The sequence below is a fragment of the Miniopterus schreibersii genome (assembly GCF_964146895.1).
Source record: "Miniopterus schreibersii genome assembly, chromosome: 2".
NCBI lineage: Eukaryota > Metazoa > Chordata > Mammalia > Chiroptera > Miniopteridae > Miniopterus > Miniopterus schreibersii.
The window spans coordinates 166312844-166339140 of NC_138102.1; the positions used below are offsets into that span (position 1 = coordinate 166312844).

Sequence of the window (26297 nt, forward strand, 5' to 3'; positions counted from 1 at the left end):
AGTCTAAGGTAAGAGTAAAAATAAGAACTTATGAAAAAGACATCGAATTTTGTAAAGAAATATCTATAGGAACAAATGAATGCCATTTAAATGATTTCTACTTAAGTTGGTAATCATTTATTTAACACAAAGTATTCTAAAATATTTTTAATACAAAGTTTTTCTTATGAAAATTAGACCTTAGTTGTAGAGATATATCTACCTCATAAGTGAATAAAACTATCTTTCAGACACTTTCTAACTCTGAAAGTCTAATTTCATTGAGTAATCGTTCAGGGGCTCTGTTGAGCGGGATCAGTTCTAAGAGCCCTCACACAGCATGGCAATGTGATATGAGAATGGAGATTATAAACTCACTCTTTTTCTTAGCTAAGGAAATCAAACAGTGAGAGAAAAGCCTGGTATGACGCTGATGATTTGAAACCAGTCAGTTCCAAAACTAAATGAGCAGTACCTTTTTTTTTTTCTTAATGTAAGGAAGTTGGTATTAGGATGAACATTATTTTCCAAATTTCAGCAGAAAGCTTGGCAAGGTGGGAGGTATTTTATAGGAAAGGGAGAGCAGGATTCTAATCCAGGCCCTCCACTGAGTTATTGTTTCTCCAGTCCTTAATTTCTCCTTCATAAAATAGGAGTGGAATGTCCGCTTGACCTGCCTAGATCTTATTTCACAGAGAAAATACAATCAGAGACATGAAGGCATTTTGATTATAATATTTCTTGCCATGTATATGGGTAGCACCATTCACCTTGCCTTTCTCTTTCTCTTGTCAGGAAGATAGTATTGCACCATGACTAAGAATCCAGGTAGGTTTTCTGGAATTCAGTACTTGCTTTGTCACTTACTAGCTGTGTTATATTGGGCAAGCTATTAGTTGGTTAGGTTTCATTCTATATAAAATGGGGTGACAATAACAATGATGATGTTTCTTTACATATTTATAGAGATTAAGCAAGTTAATGTGTGTGAAATGCATATAATTGTCCTGCTATAAGAAGAATTTTATGAGTTAACTACAATGATGTTGATTTCCACTCAGTTTTACCCATGACCTTCACCTTCATGGATAACTGATGTCCTCCATGCTTCTCATTGTCACCATGACCATGTTTTACCTTTTCTGACATTTCGATTCATGAATAGTTTCCCTTGATTTCTTGGCCATCTCTTCTCCCAATCATGCCAGCCTTCACCTGCATAAACAGGTTTGCCAATTAACATGACTTTTTTTCCTCCCAGAGAACTTTTCTGCCATGTGATTGCCATCAACTTTTTGCCCTACAGCTTCTTAGCAGGTTTCAACAAAATAGGATTCTGTTAATGACCTTCTAGCTACCTTTCTTTCTTAGAATTATTATTGCCACTTTTTTTTTTTCCCCTCACTGGATTGTTCCTGGGAGAAGTAGAGATTTTTGTTTATTCTTAGCAAAATGATAATGCCCTGTGGCAATTTAAACTCTGAGTTCAGCCCCACACAAAAGGAAAGATGATTCATGAGGGAAGACGGAAGAAGGTAATGGCATGGCAGGCAGTGAGGTAAAGGGGACAGGTCCCATTACAATCCAACACAATCTTGTAGTTCCATTAACCTTGTGAATTATTAGCTTGTACACAGGTTTTTAGGGACTTGGAGTGGAACAAATGCAGGGCACATGCACACAAGCCTTTAATCTCTGCTTCAGGGAATTGTTATACAATAGCCGTAACGAGTGGGGCGAAAGAAGTACTTATTTCTGGTGCCTTTGATAATTCTCCTTTTGACCTTGCCCAAGTCGGGTAGCCAGATTCTCTTCCTCTCTGTGCCTCAGTGAAACAGAGGCCAGGGCTATGATTCCTCTGAAGCATCAAGCATGAATTAGAAAGAGCTGAGCTGGCAGGGCGTGGCTCAGCGGTTGAGCATCGACCTAGGATCCAGGAGATCGGGGTTCGATTCCAGGTCAGGGCACATGCCCAGGTTGCGGGCTCCCAGCCGATCAATGACGACTCTCTCATCATTGATGTTTCTATCTCTCTCTCTCCCTCTCCCTTCCTCTCTCTGAAATCAATAAAGATATATTAAAAATAATAATAAACATTACTTATTTATAAAAAATAAAGAGCTGAACAGTGAGCAACAGCCATAGGTGCAAAAATGAGTAACGTGGCAGAAGAATCCAGTCCCACCTCCCCGCCACTCCACGAGGAAGCGTCTCTGTGGAATGAACCAAGGCTGCAGCCTGAATGTTCAGTGGCGACCTCAGAGGCATCGAAAGCCAGTGGTAACATTAACCGTAACTAGGGCATGAACACCTCGAGGCAGGGATAATGAGAACCGCTTAAAGCCTCACAAGTGTGTCCAGCTATCTGCCCCACAAGCATCAGAGAAATTATCTCCTGGATCTTTAAAAACAGGAGAAACCCAAGTGTCCATCAGTGGATGAATGGCTAAACAAAATGTGGTCTACGCAGACAGTGGAATATTATTCAGCTTTAAAAAGCAAGGAAATTCTGACACATGATACAACTTGGATGAACCTTGAAGATATTATACTAAGTGAAATAGGTCAGATACAAGACAAATATCATATGCTTCCACTTATATGAGGTACTAGAGCAGCAAGTTCAGAGAGACAGAGAATAGAATGGTGGTTTTCAGGAGCTGGGAGGAGGAAGGAATGGGGAGTTGAATTAGGATCTTCCAGAGAAACAGAATAAATAGGATGTATATATTGAGAAAGAGACTGATTATAAGAGATTGGCTCATGCAACTATAGAGACGGGCAAATCAACATATAGTGCAGGCTAGTAGTCTCGAGACCAGGGGAAATGATGTAGTTTCAATCCAAGGCTGTCTGAGAGAGAAATTTTCTTATTTGGAGAAGGGTCAGCCCTTTTGCTCTATTTAGGCTTTCAATTGATTAGATGAGGCCCACTATGGATGGAAATATGCTTTACTCTAGTGATTAAAATATTAATCTCACTCCAAAACACTCTCAAAGAAATACTCAGAAGAATATTTGACCAAATACCTGGGCACCCCGTGGCCCAGACAAGTTGACACATAAAAATAACCATCACAGGAGTTATTGTTTAATGAATACAGAATTTCAGTTGGAGAAGATGAAAAAGTTCTGGAGATGAAGTGTGGTGATGGTTACACAAGGTGAATGTACTCAATGCCACTAAACTGTATACCTAAATGTGGTTTAAATGGTAAAAATTTTGTTCTGCAAGTTTTACCACAAATAAACAAGGAGAGGAACTGCTTGTTTCTATCAGGCTTGAAAAGAGAAAGGCAAAAAAGGCTGTGCTGAGGGACTAGATCACCCAGAAGACGGCGATTGATCTAACGTTCAAACTCTCCATATTGTGGCTTCTCAATATGACCCTCTAGTTTGAGGGAAGTCAAGAAAAAATTTGAGGGTGACCCTGGTGTGGGTGTTCTCTACCTAACACTGTACTTTTGTTTTTATTATTATTTTTTAAGCTTATCTCTATTGTTGAAAGTATTACAGATGTCCCTTTTTACCCCCCACTGACCACCCCTACCCTGCTCCCACCCCCTCCCCAGGCTTTCACTGCACGGTTGTCTGTGTCCATGGGTTATGCATGTAAGTTCTTTGGTTAATCACCTTCCCCCCTTCCCCGCCACTTTCCCACTGATATATGTCAGTCTGTTCCGTGCTTCCATGTCTCTGGGTCTATTTTGTTAGTCAGTTTATTTTGTTTATTAGATTTCACATATAAGTGAGATCATGTGATATTTGTCTTTCTCTGCCTGGCTTATTTCACTTAGCATAATACTCTCCAGGTCCCTCCATGCTGTCCCAAAGGATAAGAGCTCCTTCTTTCTTACAGCTGCATAGTATCCCATTGTGTAAAAGTACCACAGTTTTTATCCATTCATCTACTGATGGGCACTTGGGCCTTTCCACTGAATAACACTGCTATGAACACAGGGGTGCATATATACTTTCTGACTGGTGTTTCAGGCTTCTCAGGATATATTCCTAGAAGTGAGATCACTGGGTCAAATGGCAGTTCCAGCTCTAATTTTTTGAGGACACTCCATACTGTTTTCCATAGTAGTTGCACCACTCTGCATTCCCACCAGCAGTGTACGAGGGTTCCTTTCCTCCACATCCTTCCAGCACTTGTTGTTTGTTGATTTATTGACTATAGCCATTCTGGCAGGTGTGAGGTGGTACTTCATTTTTGTGTCAATTTGCATGTCTCTTATGATTAGTGACGTTAGGCATTTTTTCATATGCCTCTTGCCCATTTGTATGTTTTCTTGGGAGAAGTGTCTATATAGGTCTTCTGCCCTTTTCTTAATTGGATTGGTTGTGTTCCTTTCGTTGAGTTGTATGAGTACTTTATATATTTTGGAAATTAACCCCTAATCAGATGTATCATCGGCAAATCTGTTCTTCCATACAGTGGGTTCTCTTTTCATTTTGACGCTGGTTTCTTTTGCTGTGCTTTTTAGTTTGATGTAGTCCCATTTGTTTATTTTTCCCTTTGTTTCTCTTGCCTTAGGTGATGTATTGGTGACAATTCTGCTACATGAGATGTCTGATATTTTGCTGCCTGCATTTTCTTCTAGTATTCTTATGTTTTTATAACTTACAGCTAAGTCTTTTATCCATTTTGAGTTTATTCTTGTGTATAATGTAAGTTGCTGGTCTCATTTAATTTTTTTGCATGTACCTGTCCAATTATCCCAACACCACTTATTGAAAAGACTGTCTTTACTCCATTGTATACCTTTGCCTTCTTTGTCAAACATTAATTGAGCATAATGGCTTGGGTTGATTTCTGAATTCTCTGTTCTGTTCCATTGATTTACACCTGTTCTTGTGCCAGTCAGTAGCAGGCTGTTTTGATTATAGTGGTTTTGTAGTATAACTTGATATCAGTACTGTGATCCCTCCACTTTGTTCTTCTTTCTCAAGATTACTGTGGCTATTCTGGGTCTTTTTTGGTTCCATATAACTTTTTGGAGTATTTGTTCTAGATCTGTGAAATATGCCTTTGGTATTTTAATAAGTATTGCATTGAATCTATAGATTACTTTGGGAAGGATGGACATTTCAATGATGTTAATTTTACCAATCCACCAACATGGTATATTCTTCCACTTGTTTATATCATCCTCTATCTCTGTAGAGGACGTCTTGTAGTTTTCTGAGTACAGGTCTTTTACCTCCTTGGTTAAGTTTATTCCTAAGTATCTTAATTTTTTGTTGCAATGGTAAATGGGATTGGTTTTTTTTAGATTCCCTTTCTGAGAGATCATTGTAGGTGTAGAAAAATGCCATTCATTTCTGGGTGTTAATTTTGTATTCTGCTATCTTGCCGAATTCATTTATTAAATCTAATAGTTTTTTGGTGGAGTCTTTAGGATTTTCTATGTACAATATTATGTTATCTGCAAATAATGAAGGTTTACTTCCTCCTTTCCAATTTGGGTACCTTTTATGCTTTCTTCTTGTCTGATCACTGTGGCTAGGACTTTCAGTACTATGTTGAATAAGAGTGGTGAAAGTGGACACCCCTATCTTGTTCCTGATCTTAGGGGAAATGATTTTAGTTTTGGCCCATTGAGTATGATATTGGCTGTAGGTTTGTTATGGCCTTTATTATGTTGAGGTATGGTCCCTCTATTCCTACTTTGCTGAGAGTTTTTATCAAAAATGGGTGTTGGATTTTGTGGAATGCTTTTTCTTTGTCTATTGATATGATCATGTGGTTTTTGTCTCTCCGTTTGTTTATGTGATGTATCACATTTATTGATTTGCAAATATTGTACCAGTCTTCCATCCCTGGAATAAATCCCACTTGCTAGATCCTATTTGCTAATATTTTGTTGAAAATTTTAGCATCTATGTTCATTAAGAATATTGGCCTGCAATTCTCTTTCTTTGGAGTGTCTTTATCCGGTTTTGGGATTAGACTAATGCTGATCTCTTAAAAAGAGTTCCTTTCATTTTTTGGAATAGTTTGAGGAGGATAGGTGTTAGTTCTTCTTTGAAAGTTTGGTAAAACTCCCCTGTGAAGCCATCTGGACCAGGGCTTTTGTGTGCTGGAAGGTTTTTTTTTATTACTGCTTCAATTTTTTCAGTTGTTATAGGCCTATTCAGGTTTTCGGATTCTTCCTCAGTTAGTTTTGGAAGATCGTATTTTTCGAGGAATTTGATCATTTTGTCCACGTTTTCCAGATTGTTGGCATATAGTAGTTCACAGTATTTGCTTACAATCCTTTGTATTTCTGTGCTGTCAGTTGTTACTTCATCTTTTTTGTTTCTTATTTTATTTTTTTGGGGTCCTCTCTGTTTCTTGATGAGTCTGACTAAAGGTTCATCAATCTTGTTTATCTTTTCAAAGAACTAGCCCTTGGATTCATTGATTTTTTTGTATTGTTTTTTTTTTGTTGTTTTTTTTTTAGTCTCTATGTCATTTATTTCCAGTCTGATCTTAATTATTTCCTTCCTTCTACTTACTCTCGGCCTTTCTTGTTGTTCTCTTTCTAATTCTTTTAGTTGTAATGTTAGTTTATTTGAGCTTTTTCTCATTTCTTGAGGTAATGCTATGAATTTCCCTCTCATGACTGCTTTTGCTGTGTCCCATAGATTTTGGGTTGTTGTCTGTTCATTTTCCCTTGTTTCCAGGAAGTTTTTTATTTCTTTCTTGATTTCATTGGTAAACCATTCATTGTTTAATAGCATGCTATTTAGCCTCCACGAGTTTGATTGTTTTTGAGTGTTTTTATTGTAGTTGATTTCTGGTTTCATGCCACTATGGTCCGAGAAGGTGTTTGATATGATTTCAATCCTCTTGAACTTGTGGAGACTTATTTTGTGACCTAACATGTGGTCAATCTTTGAGAATGTCCCATGTGCACTTAAGAAGAATGTATATTCTTCAGCTTTGGGGTGGAATGCTCTGTACATGTCAATGAAATCCATCTGATCTAGTGTGGTGTTTAATGTCTCTGTATCCTTGTTGATTTTTTTGTCTGGAAGATCTATCTAGTGAAGTCAGTGGGTGTTAAAGTCACCAGTATAACTGTATTGCTGTCGATCTCTCCCTTAAAGTCCTCCAAAAGTTTTTTCGCATACTTAGGTGCTCCTATATTGGGTGCCTATATGTTTACCAGGGCTATATCCTCTTGTTGGATCGATCCCTTTAGTATTATGTAGTGGCCTTCTTTTTCTCTTTTTATGGCCTTTGCTTTTTAGTCTATTTTGTCAGATATAAGTATCGCTACTCCTGCTTTTTTTTCTTTTCCATTTGCATGAGAAATTTTTTTCCATCCCTTCACTTTCAGTCTGTGTGAATCTTTTGTTCTGAGGTGGGTCTCCTGTAGACAGCATATATATGGGTCATGTTTTCTTACCCATTCAGCCACCCTATGACTTTTTATTGGAGCATTTAATCCATTTACATTTAAGGCTATATTGATAGGTACTTATTTGCTGCCATTTTTATTCTTTATGCCTGTGTTCCTCTCTCTCTCTGTTTCTTCTTCTTACAACAGTCCCCTTAGCATTTCTTGCAGCACTGGTTTGGTGTAGTAAACTATTTTAGCCTTTTTTAGTCTGTGAAGCTCTTTATTTTACTTAAAATTTGAATGACAGCCTTGCGGTAGTCTTGGATTCAGTCCCTTGCTTTCCATTACTTTGTATGCTTCACGCCACTCCCTGAGTATAGGCCTCTGTGTCACCCCTGAGGGGGAGGAGGTCCCGTTTAGATTTCAGGGAAAGTGGTGAGTGTGTTTCCCTGTCCCAGAGCTGAGTGTCCTGGACTATTACTCTGCTCCTGTGCAGTCCAGGGGGATCAGCTAGGAGCCTGGAGTTTCCACCAGCTCTCCCGGGGGAGGGGATGCGTCAGTCAGGTTTCCCCGCTGGGCGCCCCACCCCGCGCAGTCACCCATGGTTCTGGAACTGTTCATACCTGTAGACTTGGCCTCTGCTATTTCCTCTGGAAGGTGGAGCTGCAGGGTGTGGAGGTCAGAGCTGTGCAGGGTTTGGCCGCCTGTGTCCCCTTAGGGCAGGGTGGTTGCTGGGAGGGGCCAGCGCCTCTCGGGACAAAGAGCCCTTGGGTTGGGGTGGTGCGACCTGAATCCCGGACTCGGGGCTGCAGCTTTTCCGCGGCTCCCGCGAAGCTCCCGCCTGCCCGCCTTCGGCTCCCGGCTCGGCGCCGCCCGCCCGCCCCAGCGCCGGGTGAGTAGCTGCAGAGGAAACTCCCGCGGGCTCGGGGTTTCAAAACAAAAGGCCCTGTGGCTTTTTAAGTCCGACCGGCTCCGGGCTCTCCGCTGGCCGGCGGGCCTGCGCCTTCCACGCCGGACGTTCGCGGGGCGCGGTCTCGGCGGGGCGCAGCCGGGCGCGGGCCTGGCCTCGGGACGGGACCTCCCCGGAGCCGGAGTCCCCTCCGCACCCTCGGCCGCCCCGGGGCCGGGTCGGCCCCTCTCCCGGCCTCGCCCTTCCTACGGGTCTCCAGGGGCTTTCTGCCCGTCCTTGGGGTAAGCCACCTCCTCGGCTGGGCCTCGGTGACTGCGGGTGGACGTGCCCGAGTGGGCTGCGCTCCCAGCCTGGCCCCGCGGGGAGGCGCAAGGCCCGGGTGGGCCCGGCCTCTCCACTCCCGCTGTATTTTCAAGCCTTCCCTGCCTTGGCCGCCTGGAGTCTCTCATGGAATTATTTCAAGAGGTGTTCACACTGAATCTATAATGTCTCAGCAGCCACTTGTGCTTTTCATCAGCCGGCAAAACTGAAAAAAACTGTGAGCCGAGTGCTCGTCTTGCACGTGGTAGGAAAGAGAGACTCAGCAAACCACTCACACTGTTTGCGCCGCAGTTCCGCTTCCTCCAAGTCAAAGCAGGGAGATAGGTGTTCGCCAAATGAAAACCCAGCTCGTGCTGTGTGTTCATCGTTAAGGATCTCGCGTACGAGCTAGCTGCTCTCTGCAGAATATTACACAATGTATGTGCTGTGCCAGTGCAGTAGGAAAGAATTAATTCTGTTAATAGAAAGGGATATGTCCTTACTTTGAAAGGGCTTGTCAGTTAAAGAAAACACTGTGTTTGTCCTGGCCAGTTTGGCTCAGTGGTTAGAGTGTCGGCCCTGGGACTGAAGGGTCCTGGGTTCCAATGCGGCCAAGGGCAGGTACCTGGGTTGCAGGCTCCATCCCAGGCCCTGGCTGGGCTGCGAGTAGGAGGCAACCAGCTGATGTCTCTTTCACATCAATGTTTCTCTCTCCCTCTCTCTCTCTCACCCCCCCTTCCACTCTCTCCGAAAAGCACTGGGAAAAATATCCTCAGGTGAAGGTTAAAAAAGACAAAAACAAATTTCCTGAGGCTCTATTTATGGGAAACTCGCCAGGGTGAACGCCAAGCTGGATCTGATCTTGCTTCCTGGCACTCCCAGTCAGGGGGGCGGGATGGGGCTGGAGTGAGAAAGGTAACTAGCGCTGATTTGTCACAAGCTGATTTAACTGGAATAGATTCCGTACGTTCCGAGCTTGTGTGTGTGTGTGTGAACTCAGTCATACAGTAAAACTTTAAATGGCAGATAACTGCCTTCGATTTGGTCTCAGATACTCTGCACAGGAAACAGGAATCAAAAAGCCCAGGGAGGAGGCAAATGGAATCCTAATTAGACTGTTGATATTGGTGATTTTTCTTAATAGTCTCCTAGATATTCTATTTATTTATATACTTGTCTTCAGTGTTCTTTTATGTGCCCCCTTCCCTTTATTTTTATTTTTCCTGGCATAGTTTAAAGTAAATCCCAGATACCCTATCACTTTTCCCATATATATGCCCGAAGATTTCTCTAATAGATAAGGATTTTTTAAAAAGCATATATAACTGTAAGGAGATATTTCTTTTATGGTTAAGAAGTTGTAAAGGGAAAATAGGTAAGAATTCTATCAGTAAACGCATATAGGCATCCTTACTGGGAGTCCATTGAAGAGTCTTTGGGACTCAAGTCAATCATGTATAAAACAAAATTCTTTGACACGCAATTCAACTGTGCTGAATGTTACTCTTAGTAATATTAATAACTATTATTTATTGAGTTCTCATCATGCTTGAAGTACAAAGCTTAGCATTTTCACCCAATATCCCATTTGAATCCAATAACATGTCTCAATTTATAGACAAAGGCATAGGTTCAGATTGTTAAGTAATTCCCCAAGATTATAGATCAAAGGATTAGCAAAAGAAATATTTGAAGCTAGCTCCATCTGGCTCCAAAGTTTTCTCTGCTACTATGCTATACTGTCACTATATGAAGAGTATAATTAAGTTCTAAAATTACCCAGGTCATCACAGCTGAAGATAAGAGTCATATGTGATTAACCCCAGAATTCCTAAGTCGACTGCCAATTAAGACAGTCAAAATTAAAAAGGGAAACATGGGACTTATAAAAGACACAATATAGAAGTAGTCTGCTACAGTAAAATAAATAGCAAATGTGGACTTTGGAATCCCAACGACTGGTCTAAATGCACACTTTCCCACAAATTTAGTGTGTCTTGCTAATTTGAATTTCTCTTTCCTTATCTGAAGAGTGAGTACAAATTCCTCACCTCTAATGCTCATGGAAAGTATAATTTTTCCTTTCATAAATTACTTAGTGAAATATCCTGAAATACTGTCAGAATCACCACTTTCTCTGCCTGCAATAGAAATAACCCAAGAATTTGCGTCAGTAAACATGAAGCAAAGCCTCTCCTTCCTCCTGCCAGTGATTGAGTCATTCTGTAAGATAGCAGTAGCTATTTAAACATTCCAGCAAGCGCTCACACATTTTTACTTTGTAGAAGTCCTCGACTGCTTCACTTTCTCATTCTTGGAATGAATTTGGACATGACTTTTGATAACCTCAAGAGCAAGACTATGAAGGATCAGCCTGATCAGAACACAAATGAAGAGAAAGCTAAAGGTAAGGAGTGGGTGAATGTGTACAGGGATTTCCAGGATTAGCTTGAAAATTTAAATGAACTGAAATAAGATTAAAGAGCTAAAACACTTGACTATAGAATTAAAAACATTTACTTAAAAGAAAAGCAGGTTGGATACAATGGAGATGATGATGATCAATGAACTAACTTGGTTTGCATGATGATGTAGCTGACAATGGTAGTAACTTTTATTGAACATTTACTATGTTCTATGCTATTCACTTTAAATGCATTATTTCTCCGAATCTTCACTCCCTGAGATTAGGACTATTATTATCTTTGTTTTACAGAGGACTAGCTGGGGAGCAGGTTCTACTGAATTACCCATTTATAAGCAGCCAGTAAATGGTAGAGCTAGTTTTGTGTTACAGTCTCCCATTTATCCAGAGTCCAACCCATCAAATGGTTCAGAAAATGTTGAATTCGCCTAGTGTATACAATGATAATTTTTATAATAGTCCTTGAGGCATTGCAAAAACTGGATGTATTTCATAAAATATCCAAAGCGGATAAAATAATATTCAGTGTGGTTTAGCATAAATTATGTTTTATTGTATACCACCGCTTTGAAAAGTTATAATTTGTTTGATATACACAGTAAGTTAAACTGCTTAAGTAAAAATACATAATCTTAAATCCACAGACAATCTAGATAAACTGCCTTGTGTCTTATATCCATTCTGAAAGAAAGGAACAAAATATAAAGAAGGGAATTCATACAAATGAAGCCATACAAATTCGGATAAGAAATTCCAGGTCGTGTGTTCACAAACAAAGTATAAATTTCTCTCAGTAGCAAATATAAGTGTGAACGTGGAATAATTTAACATTTGAGCTGATGAACTTAACTTGATATGAAAACAGAACTGGCATTTATAGGTAAACCTACAAGGTAACTGTCATTTGCTCATTCATTCATTCATTCATTTTCATTCATTCATTCATTCTTCATGTGGTAAATGCTGAGTGCCTGACTATTACTACAGTTATGAAGTAAATTCTTTTCTTAGAACCTGTTTAGATCAGTCACCTGCTGCACAAGACCTGATAGCTTTCTGATTAGAAAATTACTAGTGGGAGTAGGGATGAATGGTGTCTACCTACCAAGGAGACAGGACAAAGGGTGGATGGTAGGAAATGGGAACGTGTGCCTTCCCTGCGCTGGTGTGGATCCCGCGACTTCTAAAAATGCATGGGTTTCATCACTCGAGAATGTTGAACATAATTGATCACCTATAGTGTATACCTTTATAGGATAGACACTGACGAAGGAAAATGTTGGTTGAAGGATTTTCACAGATAGTGTCTGTGGGCAGGATTAGGCAATCATTTGCATAAGACACAACCGTTGTCTGCTTCTTCCCCACTAACTTGCCACACACACTCTAGGAGCTTAATAACTTTGAATTAGTAAATGAACCATATTTCTTCCTGTCATGTTTCTGTTTTGTTTGCATCATCATAGAGCCAAACACAAATGCTTTTGACACATGAAAACTCTGTGAATATATTTGAACATTGATTGATTTATATCACTACAGGTTTGCACTGGATATTTTGTGATGTAATGTTTCAAGCCATGTAGCTACTGACAATCAAATTAAAGACCTATGTTGGGATCTTAATGTCCGTGTGATCTTAGCAAGTCACTTAGCAAGTCATTTTCCTTATTTGCATGTACAGGATTACATTATCAGTGCCTTATTTATTTATCTCACAAGATGAGGAGCCCAAATACATTATATGAGATGTTCTCCCACTGAACCAAAATACCTGTGTTTTTTTAGTGGTAGAGCACATAATTAGTTATACACACACATGTGAGTTACGTGATTTTGCTTCTATATTAAGTGCATTTTTTTCTTATAACACCAGGACCACAGCTGGTGTAAGTATAGAACATGACATTAATATGAGTAAGTGAATGTTGACTTTTCAATTCTAGTTTTCTTTGCTCAATAATCTCAGTTCTAAGATGTAATTTTAATGAAATCAGGGTTGAAGAGCACAAAATTATGTTGTAAATTCTTCGAGATATCAGTTAATTAACTGACTAAAGCTTATTTGCTTGACATCAGACATTCATTTGTCGTATGTTACTTATAAAACACACCGTGTGTGTGTGTGTGTGTGTGTGTATATGCATGCATAGACTTGGTCTGTGTTAAAAACATCAGACTCTCCCCCCCTCGGGTGAAGTTGATTCATCCAAGCTGGTCTGAGAATTTCTTGAAGAGTCATTGTTAGAGGCAACAGACAAAATTATAAGCTTTAGAATCAGATACTTAAGAGTAAAAAATACCTGGTATTGAATTCTGGATCTTCAATTGTGTCATTTAAGTGACAGTGTAAATTACTTAAATTCTTTAGTTGTTCAGATTTTTCATCTGTAAATATGGAAAATGAATTATTTGCAGAGTCCTTGGGAGGGCTAAAAGTAAGTAATACAAAGTACCTTGTACAGACAAGATCCAAAGAATGGTTTGATTACTCGCCTACATCTTTTTTTGTCTCTCTGATTCTATCCCCTGTCACTCTAGGTCTTCATTGTCTTTTTTCTCGCTGGTGGTGCCCTGTGGCCGTGACTCTAGGGATCCTTTGTCTGGGCTTACTGGTGACCATCATAATGCTGACAAAGCAATGTAAGTGCTGAGACAGGGAAGTGATGGAGGGGAAAAATGAGAGTTTATAAACATGGTTTGTACATTGGTTTCAGAATACCTACAAGAAACCTTGATTTAGATACATTTTAGGCAAACTGTTTTTAGAATGAGTAGGAAGATGAATGGGTATATTTGTGCTAGTCTCTCAAATTGATTTTGGCATGAAACGAAGATTATGAACTGTAGGTTTTTGTTTTGGTTAGTTTTCATAACTTTATGGATAGAGCCTACTGTAAATCCCAAAACAATGAAAAAGAGAATAATTTGAAGTTAATTATCCACAAGGTTATCTGAGAGACCCAAAAGTAAAAGAAACCTCATTTATTTCATTTTGAGTTTTTGTTTTTTAAAATATTTTTATTGATTTCAGAGAGAGGAAGGGAGAGGGAGAGAGAGAGAGAGAGACATCAATGATGAGAGTCATTGATCGGCTGCCTCCTGCACGCCCCCGACTGGGGATCACACCTGAAACCTGGGCCTGGGCCCTGACTGAGAATTGAACCACGGCTTCCTGGGTCATAGGTTGATGCTCAACCACTGCGCATGCAGGCCAGGCTAGCTCATGTTGAGTTTTAATAGAGATGATTAAATACCAATTTAAAGTTAAGAACCGGAAGCAGAGTTTTAATACATAAAACATTGAAAAAACCTTCAAATTTTGAACATTCTGAAAAGAGGTTGTTGAGAGGAAAAGAAGTGAAAGAAGGATGAGAGTGGCCAAGAAGGAAAGAAAATAATACTGGTTATGCATCTAATCTGCCTTTGTATTTAGATTGTAGATCTGAGTTGTTCGGCTATTTAGACCCCGGTTATTAAGGCCTGTAAATTGCTATTTGTTTTTCAGTTGTTGTTTAAGATCACAAATCACTTGTTTTTTCAATCGATTAAACACTAAGGCCTTTCCTAATGATGGGAGGAGTGCCCTTGATGAGTGCTGGTGACTGGAAGAGTCTTACTTGGAGGCTCTGATCCTCACAAGCTCAAGCCTGGCCTTCAAGGCGAGGAGACCGCTTTGTACTGAACCGTTAAGCTTCTAGAACTGAGGTGTTTGACCCTTAACACTTGTTGCCTGCTTGATTTCCCAACCTTTATTTTAGCTCCACCCTTCCTAAAATGTACTGTGGGGGGGAGGGGAGTTTGAGACTCTTGTGACACAGCCACTTGAAATAATTATGTGGGACAGTGTCTCAAAAAAGGGATGAGTATTATAGTTCTTAAATAAAATTAGGAAGTCTGAAAGTAAAAACAGACAACAGAGGAAGGAAGACATAAATATAGTAAATGATGAATGACATTCCTGCTGATAGTCACTAATTCTGGTTGGTGACTATCTGCAGATTGTCTATATTTTATTTGTGCCACTGATACTTATCTTGAGATAACTTTTTACATGTGTGTAACTCAAAATAACAAGTAAAACCTTGATAATTTTTTGAAATCACAAGTGTCTGTGACAGTTTTTGATCTAATAAAACACTATTACAGGAATATAAAAAAACTTTCAAGTCCACAATTTTTAAGTAAATTTGGGTCATTTGCCAGCGGTTTATAGATTACTTGATTTAGTTCTTTGATTTCTTAAAAATCTATTGGAGAGACTTTTGTTGGGAATTGGAAATGAAGTCTTAATTCAACTGTAATTTAGTATCCCAGGTGTCTGATCTTCTAAAGCAACAGCAAACAAACCTTACTCATCAGGAAAATATACTGGAGGGACAGATGTCAGCCCAGAAGCAGGAGGAACAAGCTTTCCGTGAATCACAGAAGGAACTCAAGGAAATGATTGAAACCCTTGCCCAGAAGCTGGATGAGAAATCCAAAAGACAAATGGAGCTTCAACAGCAGAATCTGAATCTCCAAGAAGCTCTGAAGAAAGCAGCAAATTTTTCAGGTATGGGGTTGGAAGCTCCTTTAATTAATCTTAACTCTTTTTAGGAAAACCACTAGGCACAAAATTGGCATATTGATATGTGTATCTATAACATCATTTCATAATGTCGTACACCAGAAGTCCTCTGTTTCTGTCATCCTTACCCTATCCTCCATCGAACTCTTGAGATATCTGATTTAATTAAGCACACTTTTGGTAGATTTAAGTTTTCCTTCCTCATAAGAGTCTTCTTTCTTTTTAAAATTCTAGCTTTGAGATTTTTCTGGAAGAACCCTTCTACCTTTACCCCTTGCCACGGATTCTTATCTCTTTCCATTCATAGATTTCTTTTCCTAAAGAGTCTCCTTTATCCCTGGAATGCTTGCTTTTACAATAGCTTTATTATATGGCACTGTTTCTTAAAGTATACTGCATCAATTTAAATTGAATCAAGACAGGCTAGCTTGGAAGTGTTAGGTAGATACTTCACATTAGACAAAAATATGAGGGGCCCAGGAAGTCAGTTTATATGAGAAGAACCAAATTGATCTCAGCTGTACAATGGACTCAGACTCCAGGAGGCAGATAGAAACAGAAGCATCTAGTAGGAGGAGATTATCTGATTTATTTAGTCTTTGTATAGTCTGTGATTAAGTCAGGTACATGCTTTTTAGTCATAAGGAGATTTAGAGGGTGCGAGACGAAGTATGTTGCTCCCTGGGAGGCATGTGGAGTCCTACTCTAAGCATTAATAACTAACTACCACCAATAAACAGAGCTGTCCAGTTTCTTGTACAGCTCAGTTAATCTCAACCATGTGATTTCTTCAAATATTATGTAATAACAGTTCACCAGGTAACCACAGATCCCTTTATTTTATAGGTGAAAAATTGAAATCCAGATTAAGTTAAATGATAATAATAGCAAGTTGTTTTGTATAAAGTTTCACGAAGTATTTTCCATTTTATTATAAAAATGCACACAAACTAATCTTTAGCTAGTGTCAAATATGTATTTAATCTCTTTAAGGAGGGAATTATTGAGGACATAAAAGAATGCCCCAGCTCAAAGGAGGCTTAAAAGGAAGAAGGCTAGTTCATCAAGAACATGAATGTTTATATAAGCAGACAGAGCTACATACCAGCTAATGGTTTAGTTCACAGGTGGAGCTGTAAAAACATTTTTGTTTTTATCAGTTGCATGGAATTAAATTTACGTCAGGACCATGGAGAACCATCTCCCAGAGATGCCAGGCATAGATACCTAATCAAAAATAATAAGTGGTATGTCTTTCACTGGCAGACAAACCAGGGAAATGCTCCATTCCCTGACAGTGTCAGATAAAGGCTGATCAGTAGTAATACCTAATGCAGTCCTGCTTTTTCTTCAAGCAGATTTGAGAAGATTCTCAGAAACATTAATAATAAATACCATACGGAAAAAAGTGCCAGTTTTCTGAAGTTTGAGACAAGTTTTATTTTTCTTACTAACAAGTCTGTGTTCCTTCGTGTATATGTGAAGAGAGAAATTACCATATGTGGTTTGCTCGAGGTCACCCAGCTAGAAAAATTCGGGGTCTTCACAGTAACAGACACTATATTTAGCCCTGGAATTAGTGGTGGTTCTCAACCTTAGGTGTACAAAAGCATCACCCAAGTAGTTTCTTAAAACTGGCAAGTTTACTCCAAGATTTGTATCAAACATCTTGAGGGGCACCAAGAAATGTTTCCTCAGTTGACTCCAACTCAGAAGCTTGACAGGTAGTGTGATGGGGCATTGAACACACAGCCGCTGGAGTTCGACCGCCTAGGTCCCAGTCCCCATTTTCTCTATCTGTTGAATGAAGAAAATGAATGGAACCTATGCCACGGAGTTGTTATGAGGATTAGATGAGTTAATAGAAGTGAGGTATGGCCAACAGTTTTTGTGCTTGTTAAATAAAAATAATAATGAAGTAATAATGAAAATAAACACAGGTGGTTTCAGTACCACATGTTGAGACTTTGTCATAGATTGGGAAGCCTGCCTAGATTGCCTTTTAGTCCACGAAAACCAGTACAGGGGTGGGCAAAAGTCAGTTTACAGCTGTGAGTGCATGAAACACAGTTTACTCTTGTATTCTGTGTTTAGTGATTATTGCATTCTTTATTATTATCATTAGCCTGCTTTTGCCTACCCCTGTATATGCCTTCCTTTTACATGAAATGATGGGACCAGGCAAATCAAGAAGTAAAAACTTGCTTTCGTTGCTTTCATCCTGGCCTTTGCATGCCCTTTCTCGTTCACTTTCTTCCACTGTTCAGCCCTCCTGCGTTCTCCTCGCCGATGGAGCCCACTCTTAGAAAATTATCTCCTGGCTTTATGCCACAGTGAAAAGACAAATGAAAATGCTGTCTTTCTCAAGGGTTTCAGTTTTGTCATTTTTGGTCATAGCATACACCAAAGGACTCTATTTCTTATTAAAGAGATTCCAGGTGCTACTAACACAGAGAAGAGATGATGATGAGGAGGAGGAGGGTGGATTATTTAAAATGTCCATAAACATAGACATTGGCAAATTTTGCCTATTGCCTAAGTCCTCAGTTGAGCTTTTTGGACTCTGTGAGGATTTTGCAACTGAAAACTCCCTATTTTCTGAAATCTTACTGAAATTAAGGTGCTCACTTTGTATCAATATACTGTTCTCCCTAGAACATCTTTATTCAAAAGAAATAGAGTGTGTGCCACATATGGAACATTAAATATTATAGTAACCACACTTAAAAATTAAAAAGAAACAGATAAAATTAATTTTAGTAACTTTTTATTTAACCCAAAATATTTGAAATAAGTTTCTTTAACACTAGTCAGTATAAAAATTATTAATGTGATATTTTACATTCTTTTTTCATATAAATTTTCAAAATCATGCATGTGCTTTACACTTGTAGCACATCTTAATGCGGACTAGCCACAATTCAAGTACACGAGAGCCATATATGGGCTTCTACACATACAACATTGTCTTAAGTGAGGAGGTATGGTATTTAAACCTAAATCCATTATTCGAGTAGACATTTTTAATAGCAGAATAGCTATTAAGTAATTTCCCCAACTCTCACTTCCCTTATTCCAAACTTAGAGCAGATTCTGAAATTACATCCCAGCCCAAGCCTTGCTTTTTTTTGCACCATACCAGCCAGGGCACAAGCCTTGTTTTTTTTTAACATCCTTGCTTTCTAATTTAGTTTACTAAAATCAGAATGCTTTTTCTTTTACTCCAAAAAACGAGGTATTTGCAGAGCCTGAGTATAATTCTAATTTGAAAAAAATGGTATACATGTGAGAATTCTGAGGGGAGACTTGATTTAAGAATTAAAGGAAATTTTTTTTTTTTTAATTATAGAAATATTTTTACTCAGGCATAACTCACTGATTAGATATTCCACACTTTTTAGGTCCTTGTCCCCAAGACTGGTTCTGGCACGGAGAAAATTGTTACCTATTTTCCTCTAGCTCATTTAATTGGGAAAAAAGCCAGGAGAACTGCTTGTCTTTGGATGCCCAGATGCTGAAAATTAATAACACTAATGATCTGGTGAGTTTTTATGGATGTGTGTTGGGCTGGTGTGCTGGCTTAGAGGGAAATAAATCAGGTTTAGGCCCTGGGCGGAGGAACCCTTGTTTGAGAGGCAGAATACCTGTTTATGAGCCAAGCCTAGCCACACCACGAATTCCCTGCATGACCTTTGATGGACAGGTTATAGAGCATCTCTAGGCTTCAGTAAACATTTCTGTGAAACCATCGAGAGGGTGTCAAAGATCTCTTTTGATTCTTTAGTTTTGTGAATCTGTAAAACCACACTGACTCCAACATCAACTCGAAAATGTTGCTCCCCACAGGAATTCATCAAGCAAGCAAGTGCCCATTCCAATTTCCCATTCTGGATGGGGCTGTCTCAAAGGAAACCAAGCTACTCGTGGCTCTGGGAGGATGGCTCTGCTTTGAAGCCCCACGTGTAAGTGTCCTGTTTTTACTGAACCTGTGAGTGAGGTTACTGCAGTGTTCCACACAACGTGCTCTTCTTGCCAGAAAGAAGCTTGGGGGATTTCTGAGTGTCCTTCCCCACAGCTCTTACAGAGGGACCTGCCCTTCTCTGCGGTTTCCTTTTCAGTTATTACTGATTTGAAACTTTGAGACAAGGCTAGATTCCTGACACAAGGTGGCAGTAATCTACTTTCCTTTTTCCCTCCCACCTACAGGTTTAGACTCCAGGGAGCTATTTCCCAGAAGTATCCTTCAGGTACCTGTGCATATATACAAAAGGGAGCTGTTTTTGCTGAAAACTGCATTTTAACTGCATACAGTATATGTCAGAAGGAAGCGACTCTGTTGAGAGCACAGTGAATTTGAAGGCTCTGGAAGAAGAGGAGGAGCCCGTCTTTGAATTCACTTCTGGAATTTAAGCTATTTTTCCTCACTTGGGTGCAAACTGTGAGAGCCCTGAGATTACGTGTTAGCTGACTGTAAGCTCCTTAGCAGAAAATGGGGCTCCAGCTGCCTGACATCTTTATATCAAAAGTTTGATTCTGTCTCTGTCTACATTCTTTCACCGAGCTTGTCCAAAGCCTCCCAGCCACCCTTCGGTCCCTCTTCCTTTTTTTATTTTAGAATTTTGCTCCTCCCCAAGCCTTGGGAACGCTGTCTACCTCAGTGCCATCTCCCCCCCTCCTAAAACTGCAGAGAAGATAGAACAGGTTGTTGCCCAACTGCAGACAGGGCAACAAAGGGGAAGCATGCGTGGGAAACTGCGCGTGAGGAAACGGAGAAGGGGCAGGGTCGTGCTGCAATCAAGATACCCACGTTCACAGCGTTAAAAGCTACCACGTGTTGGTCTTTAAAATCATGATCTCTCTCCAGACTCTCCCACTTACACACACACACCCCCCCCCCCCCATCCTCACATTTTGGGGCAGTTGGGATGTCCCAGGAAGTAATTAGAAATTGGATGGTCTCTTCCGTGAACTAGTCTACAATTAAGTATAAGTTCCTGAATCAGTTATTTCTTCACCTTTTCTCTACCAAAGGGCAGATTAATACCGTTAATTCTCCCAAACAGCATTTCTTAGGCTCATGGGATGGATTCCCCAGGGAAAAAAATAATTGTTGTTTTTTCACTGAAGTATATACCTTTTATTGATGGCCTCTTCTCAATTCTGTAGTATTGTGCTATAATGCAGAAACATACAGGACCAAAAACTAATGACACTCAGTTCTAGAACAAACTGAGCCAGGTATGGAAATATCGCTGAATAGAAACAAATGGAATTAGAAATATTTCTTCTACTTTCAGTGCTTTTACTACTTTTCTACCTTCCTTCACAGGTTAGCCTTTCCACTTGTTGCACATAATCTATCACCAATCTTATTAAAAAACAAACCCACAGCTTCATCATCCCTAGGAAGACGAGATATATATACATTTTTAATATATCTTTATTGATTTCAGAGAGAGGAAGGGAGAGAGAGAGAAAGAAACCTCAATGATGAGAGAGTCATTGATCGGCTGCCTCCTGCACGCCCCCGACTGGGGATCGAGCCCGCAACCCGGGCATGTGCCCCGACCAGGAATCGAACCCCAATCTCCTGGATCCTAGGTCGATGCTCAACCGCTGAGCCATGCCCGGCCAGACAAGAGCTTTTTCTTTTATTAACAGATTTGTAATAAACTGAACGTATATAAAGCGCACAATCAATAAGTTTTCACATAGTAAAACATGTTCGCTTGAAGTCACCACCACAATCAGGACGGGAGGCACATCCATCATCTCCTAACCCTACATCACGCTCCTCCCCAGACACTACCGGCCCGCTTTCAGCTTGCATCTTGTGGCCCTTTATAGGAATGAAATCATACAGTATGCCTTTTTTTTTTTTACTCTTTGTCTAGCTTCTTTCACTTAGCATCATTTTGAGATTCATCTGCCCCGTTTGTACCACGTTTTCCTTCCTTTGGGATGCTGAGTATTACTCTCCTGTGTGCATAGACCACCATTTGTTCATTTACCCGTGGATACCATTCAGGTTCTTGCAAAGAACTACTACAAATAAAGCTACTGTGAACATTTGTGTACGAGTTTTTATATGAGCATAGAGTTTCTCTCGAGTAAATATTTAGGAGTGTAATGTCTGGATCATTCAGTAGGTGTATGTTTAGCTACTTAAGAAGCGGCCACACTGTTTTCCAAGCTTTTACCGCTTTACGTTCCTGCCAGCAGTGCAGGAATGTGCCAGTTCCACCTCGTCATGGGGTCCTTGGTATGTCAGTCTTTTAATCTTAACCATTCTGATAGGTTTGCGGTGGTATATCACTGTAGTTCTAATTTGCATTTCCTAAATGAAAAAGGATTTTGAGCATCTTCTTATGTGCTTATTTACTATTTGTGTATTTTTTTGGGTAAAGTCACCTACACATTTTTTGAGAATTTTTATTTGAATTACTTTTCTTACTGAGTTTTGAAAGCTCTTTGTACCCTGGCTAAAAGATCTTTATCAGATATTGTTTTGATAATTTTTTTCAGTTTATGACTTTTTTTTTTTTTGTTCTCTGAACAGTGTACGTAGAAAAACAGAAGTTTTAAATTTTGATAAAGTCCCTGTTCATGTTTCTATTGTTTCTAAAAGTCTGTTGCTTAACTTAAGGTCACAGAAATGTTCTCATATTTTCTTCTAGAAAGTTTATAGTTTCATATTTTACATAGAAATCTATGACTTATTTGCTTTGAGAGTTATATAGTGAAGTTGTTTTGTGGTGTGTTTTTTTGCTTATGGATATTCAATTATTTGCTGAAAAGACCATTTGTTCTCCACTACATTGCCTTTGCACTCTGTCAGCAACCAGCTATCCATACAGGCATCAGTCTATTTCTGGACTCTGTTCTGTTCCATTGATCTATTTGAATATTTGTACTCTACTGTGCTATTTTGAATACTGTAGTTGTATAATATATCTTGAAATAACAGTGGTAGTCCTTTAACTTTTTTTTTTGAACTTGTTTTAACTTATCTATGTCCTTGTATTTCCATGTTAATTTTTGAATTGGCCTGCTTTTGAAAATGTGAATGTAATTGGATTCAATCTATAGGTCATTTTGGGGAATATTTAAATCTCAAAAATATTGATTTGAACAAGGAATCTCCATTTATGTGGGTATTCTTTGATTTGTCTGAGCACTTTTGTAATTTTCTCTGTATAGATGTTTCACATATTTTGCTAGATTATCACATATTTCATATTTTCAATGCTACTATAAATGCTGTTATTGTTTGTAATTTTAATTCCTATTGCTAGCATATAAAATTGCAATAGAATTTTAAATATTAACTTAGTATTCTGAAACCATGCTAAACTCACTTATTTCTTCCAGTAATATTTTTGTGGATTCCTTGAATTTTTCACATATATAATCACGTCTATTAATAAAAACACTTCTTTCCAATCTGGATGCTTTGAATTTCTTTTCTTTGCCTGTTTTCATTGACTAGAACCTTCAGCTCAATTTTAATAAAAGTGGCGAGAATGTACATTATTATTTTGTTCTTGATCTTAGCAAAAAGCCATTCAATGTTCTGTCCAATGCTACATACACTATGATCTCTTCCAGCCTTGCTGTTGGGAAGGGCACTGTTCTCTGCCCTGTGTGAACACTGAGTATTGTTTCCTTTATTCCTTTTGTATGGTTCTTTCTCCAATCCCTCTGGTAGTTCCCTCACACTGATGCTCTGATCTGTACCTTACTGATTACTCACGGAAGACCCTCTGCAGATCTCTGGCTTCTCTCCCGGAACAGCTCATGTCTCTTTTGAATTCTCTGAACTCTTGCTGCCTTTGTCTTTCTCAATTCAGGCATTTTCCAGTATCCTCCTCAGTTCCCCTTCCCTGTGTGTGGCTTGCAAACTCTGTGAACATGGTAAGCTGGGCAATTATGGAGCTCGCCTTCTTTGTTTTCCATCTCTCACAGATCAGTAGTCTTTTTTATTTTTTCTTACATATCCAGTGTATTTATAATTCTTACTTTATATATTTTGTTTGTTTTTGTTTGGTTGGCTGCATCAGGTTGGAAGGTAAATCCAGTCTTTGGAACTCCACCTTGGTTCTAAGCAAAGGTCCAGGAGGATTTCGTCATTAGGTATTTAAGTTTCTCTTTTTGTTGGAACTACCGGTGTCTCTAAACAAAGACATGTTGAGCTGAAAGGGTCCCTGGAAAAAATTCTAGTCCAAGACTGGAAGATGAATTTTCTCTCTCTGTGTCTGGCATAGTGTTTTTTTCTAAGTTGATGACAGAGCTGTGTTCTTCAGGCAAACTGACAGTGCCTATGAGTCATTGTCTAATCACCCTTCCTATTTCTGTCTCCAATTTTTACAGTTATTGATGACTTGTCTTTCCAAACCTTAGGTCCAGAGGCAATTACTCTGATCGGTCTTGGGGATCTCTCTCCCCCCCATGAGTTTATATGCTGTTTATTGATCGCAACCACGTAAATGTTCTTACCCTTGTTATTGTTTAAATCAAGGCTGCAGCCTATTTATTTATGTCCTGAAAGCTTAGACTGGTTTTACATTTTTAAAATGTTACTTTAAAAAACATGCAGCAGAGACTAAGTGACCCACAGTCTATTTACTCTCATCCTTTGCTGACCCCTGATGTAAATAACTTATTGTTTATGCATGTTTATTTCTCATCAAAGAAATGCACAAGAACTCTGGGTTCAAATCTCAGTCTATTACTTAATTTCTGTTATCTAAGGCAAGTTGCTTAACATCTTATAACCTTGATTTTCTTAATTAAATGATGGAAATAACACTAGTAACTTATAGGTCCTTATATCCTATCTACTAGTTCATAGATACTGGAGAATTTAATGGGGTAATGTTTATATAATACTTCAAACAGTGCCTAGGATTTGGTAAGAGTTTGAAAAATCTTAGCTATTTATGCTATTAGTGTATTTTTTTCTGTCTTTATAAGTCTTCCAAGTGTTTCTGTTTTGTAAATGTTTCACTAATAACATTTAATTTTTAAATTGAATTTATTGGGGTGACATTGGTTTACAAAACCATATGGGTTCGAAGTGTACAACTCAACAAAACATCTGCACACAGCATCATGCAGCCATTGCCCAAATCAAAGTCCAAATCAAAGTCCCTTTCTGTCTCCATTACCCCCCTTTGCCCACCTCCACCCACCCCACCCTTTTTTCCCTTGGGCTATCACCACACTGTTTTCTGTATTTATGATGAAAGAAGGTGAAGGGCTTAAGCAAAATAATATATATGCATATGCATATGTATATATAGTGTGTATGTGTGTGTTTCTGTTTTTGATAGTGTGTCTTAACCTTTTACAGAAATTGAACAAATAACTTAGAGACCTTCTTAACTTAGGTTTGATTGCATTTATCAACATTTCTTGGAACTTGTTGTTGTAGTTGAAATAATGTGTTGTGGAACTACCCTGACTTGGCACTTGTTTTCTTAACTAAAGAAAGTATTGCTTAGCATTTAAGTTTCTTCTTTGTAGAGATTTTCTGAGTTTATTAGGAATCTGCAAAGCATTTGGGTAAGTATGGGAATAGATGGTATACAAATGAACATTGATTTAAATATTGTATTACCTTAGAGTACTTTGCAGACTTAGGCTGTTCTGGTTTAGAAACATGAGCAGAATATGTATCCTTATTGTTCAGGTTTTTAAATCTTAGCAAGTAAAATGAGAAAATTTAAAATATCTGGTCTTTATATCATAATATCCCAAAATATATCTTCTTTGCAACTACCTTTACTTCCAAAATCCTCTCAACCTCCACCCCTCCATGATCAGTAAGCCTCATTCCATGGTGTACAAAGTGAGGGATGCCATGGACCAGAAAACTGATGGACCACTGGTCTCCTGGGAGCAGTTTTTTTTTAATGAGAGGAGTAGATGGTTATAAGCATTTGCACAGTGGGAAACTCAAAATTCTAAGTAGATGTACTAGCCATTTGGCTTGTACCTGGACCATAACATAATCTAAGTGGCTTTGAAATCATTAAATTGTGCTTAGTTCAGGACACATTTCAACTAATTGGTCCATGTTGTACTACAGTGAACAGTCACATGCCTCAGCTCTTTCCTAGTTCTTTTACTTTGTTAAGAGCACAGCTGACAGATAATTTATAATTCTACTCTTAGAGAATGAAAAATCCAATAATATAAATTCAATAAAGCATCCTATAAGACTAACTGCAAGAATCTTCCTCATTAGATTCAGAAACATCAAATCATCTGTCTCTGCTAAGCTCTTTTCTGAGATATGCTTAGCACTAATTTTTTTATTTACAACAAACCCCAAACATTTAAAAAATTAAATAAGCAGATTTTTCTAAATATTGTGCCTATCTTATTAAGCATGTGTGTTATATTTTGAAAATGATATCGAATGCCTAATATATAATTTTTAAATACCTGATGAGTGGCATAGCAATGTTTCAACCACGAACCACATATACCACAGTGGTCCTATAAGATAATAAACTGAAAAATTCCTATCACCTAGTGACATCATAGCTACCATAATGCTGAAGTGAAATGTGTTACTCATGTGTTTATGGTGATGCTGGTATAAATAAACCTACTGGGCTGCCAGTTGTATAAAACCACATACAATTGTGTATAGTACATAATACTTGATGATAATAATAAACAACTATGTTACTGCTTTATGCATTTACTATATAATACTCTTTATCATTATTTTAGAGTAAACTTTCTACTTATGAAAAAGTTTACTGTAAA

General features: G+C 38.7%; 1 protein-coding gene across 1 annotated transcript; it reads left to right on the plus strand.

Moving 5' to 3' along the window:
* The first annotated feature begins 10743 nt into the window (after positions 1 to 10743).
* Positions 10744 to 22964, plus strand: OLR1 (oxidized low density lipoprotein receptor 1). The gene is made up of 6 exons (XM_081128474.1): positions 10744 to 10930; positions 13490 to 13591; positions 15258 to 15503; positions 18920 to 19059; positions 19365 to 19480; positions 19725 to 22964. The coding sequence occupies exons 1-6, from the start codon at positions 10843 to 10845 to the stop codon at positions 19867 to 19869; spliced, it is 837 nt and encodes a 278-aa protein (XP_080984600.1). The 5' UTR covers positions 10744 to 10842; the 3' UTR covers positions 19870 to 22964.
* Positions 22965 to 26297: the final 3333 nt, after the last annotated feature.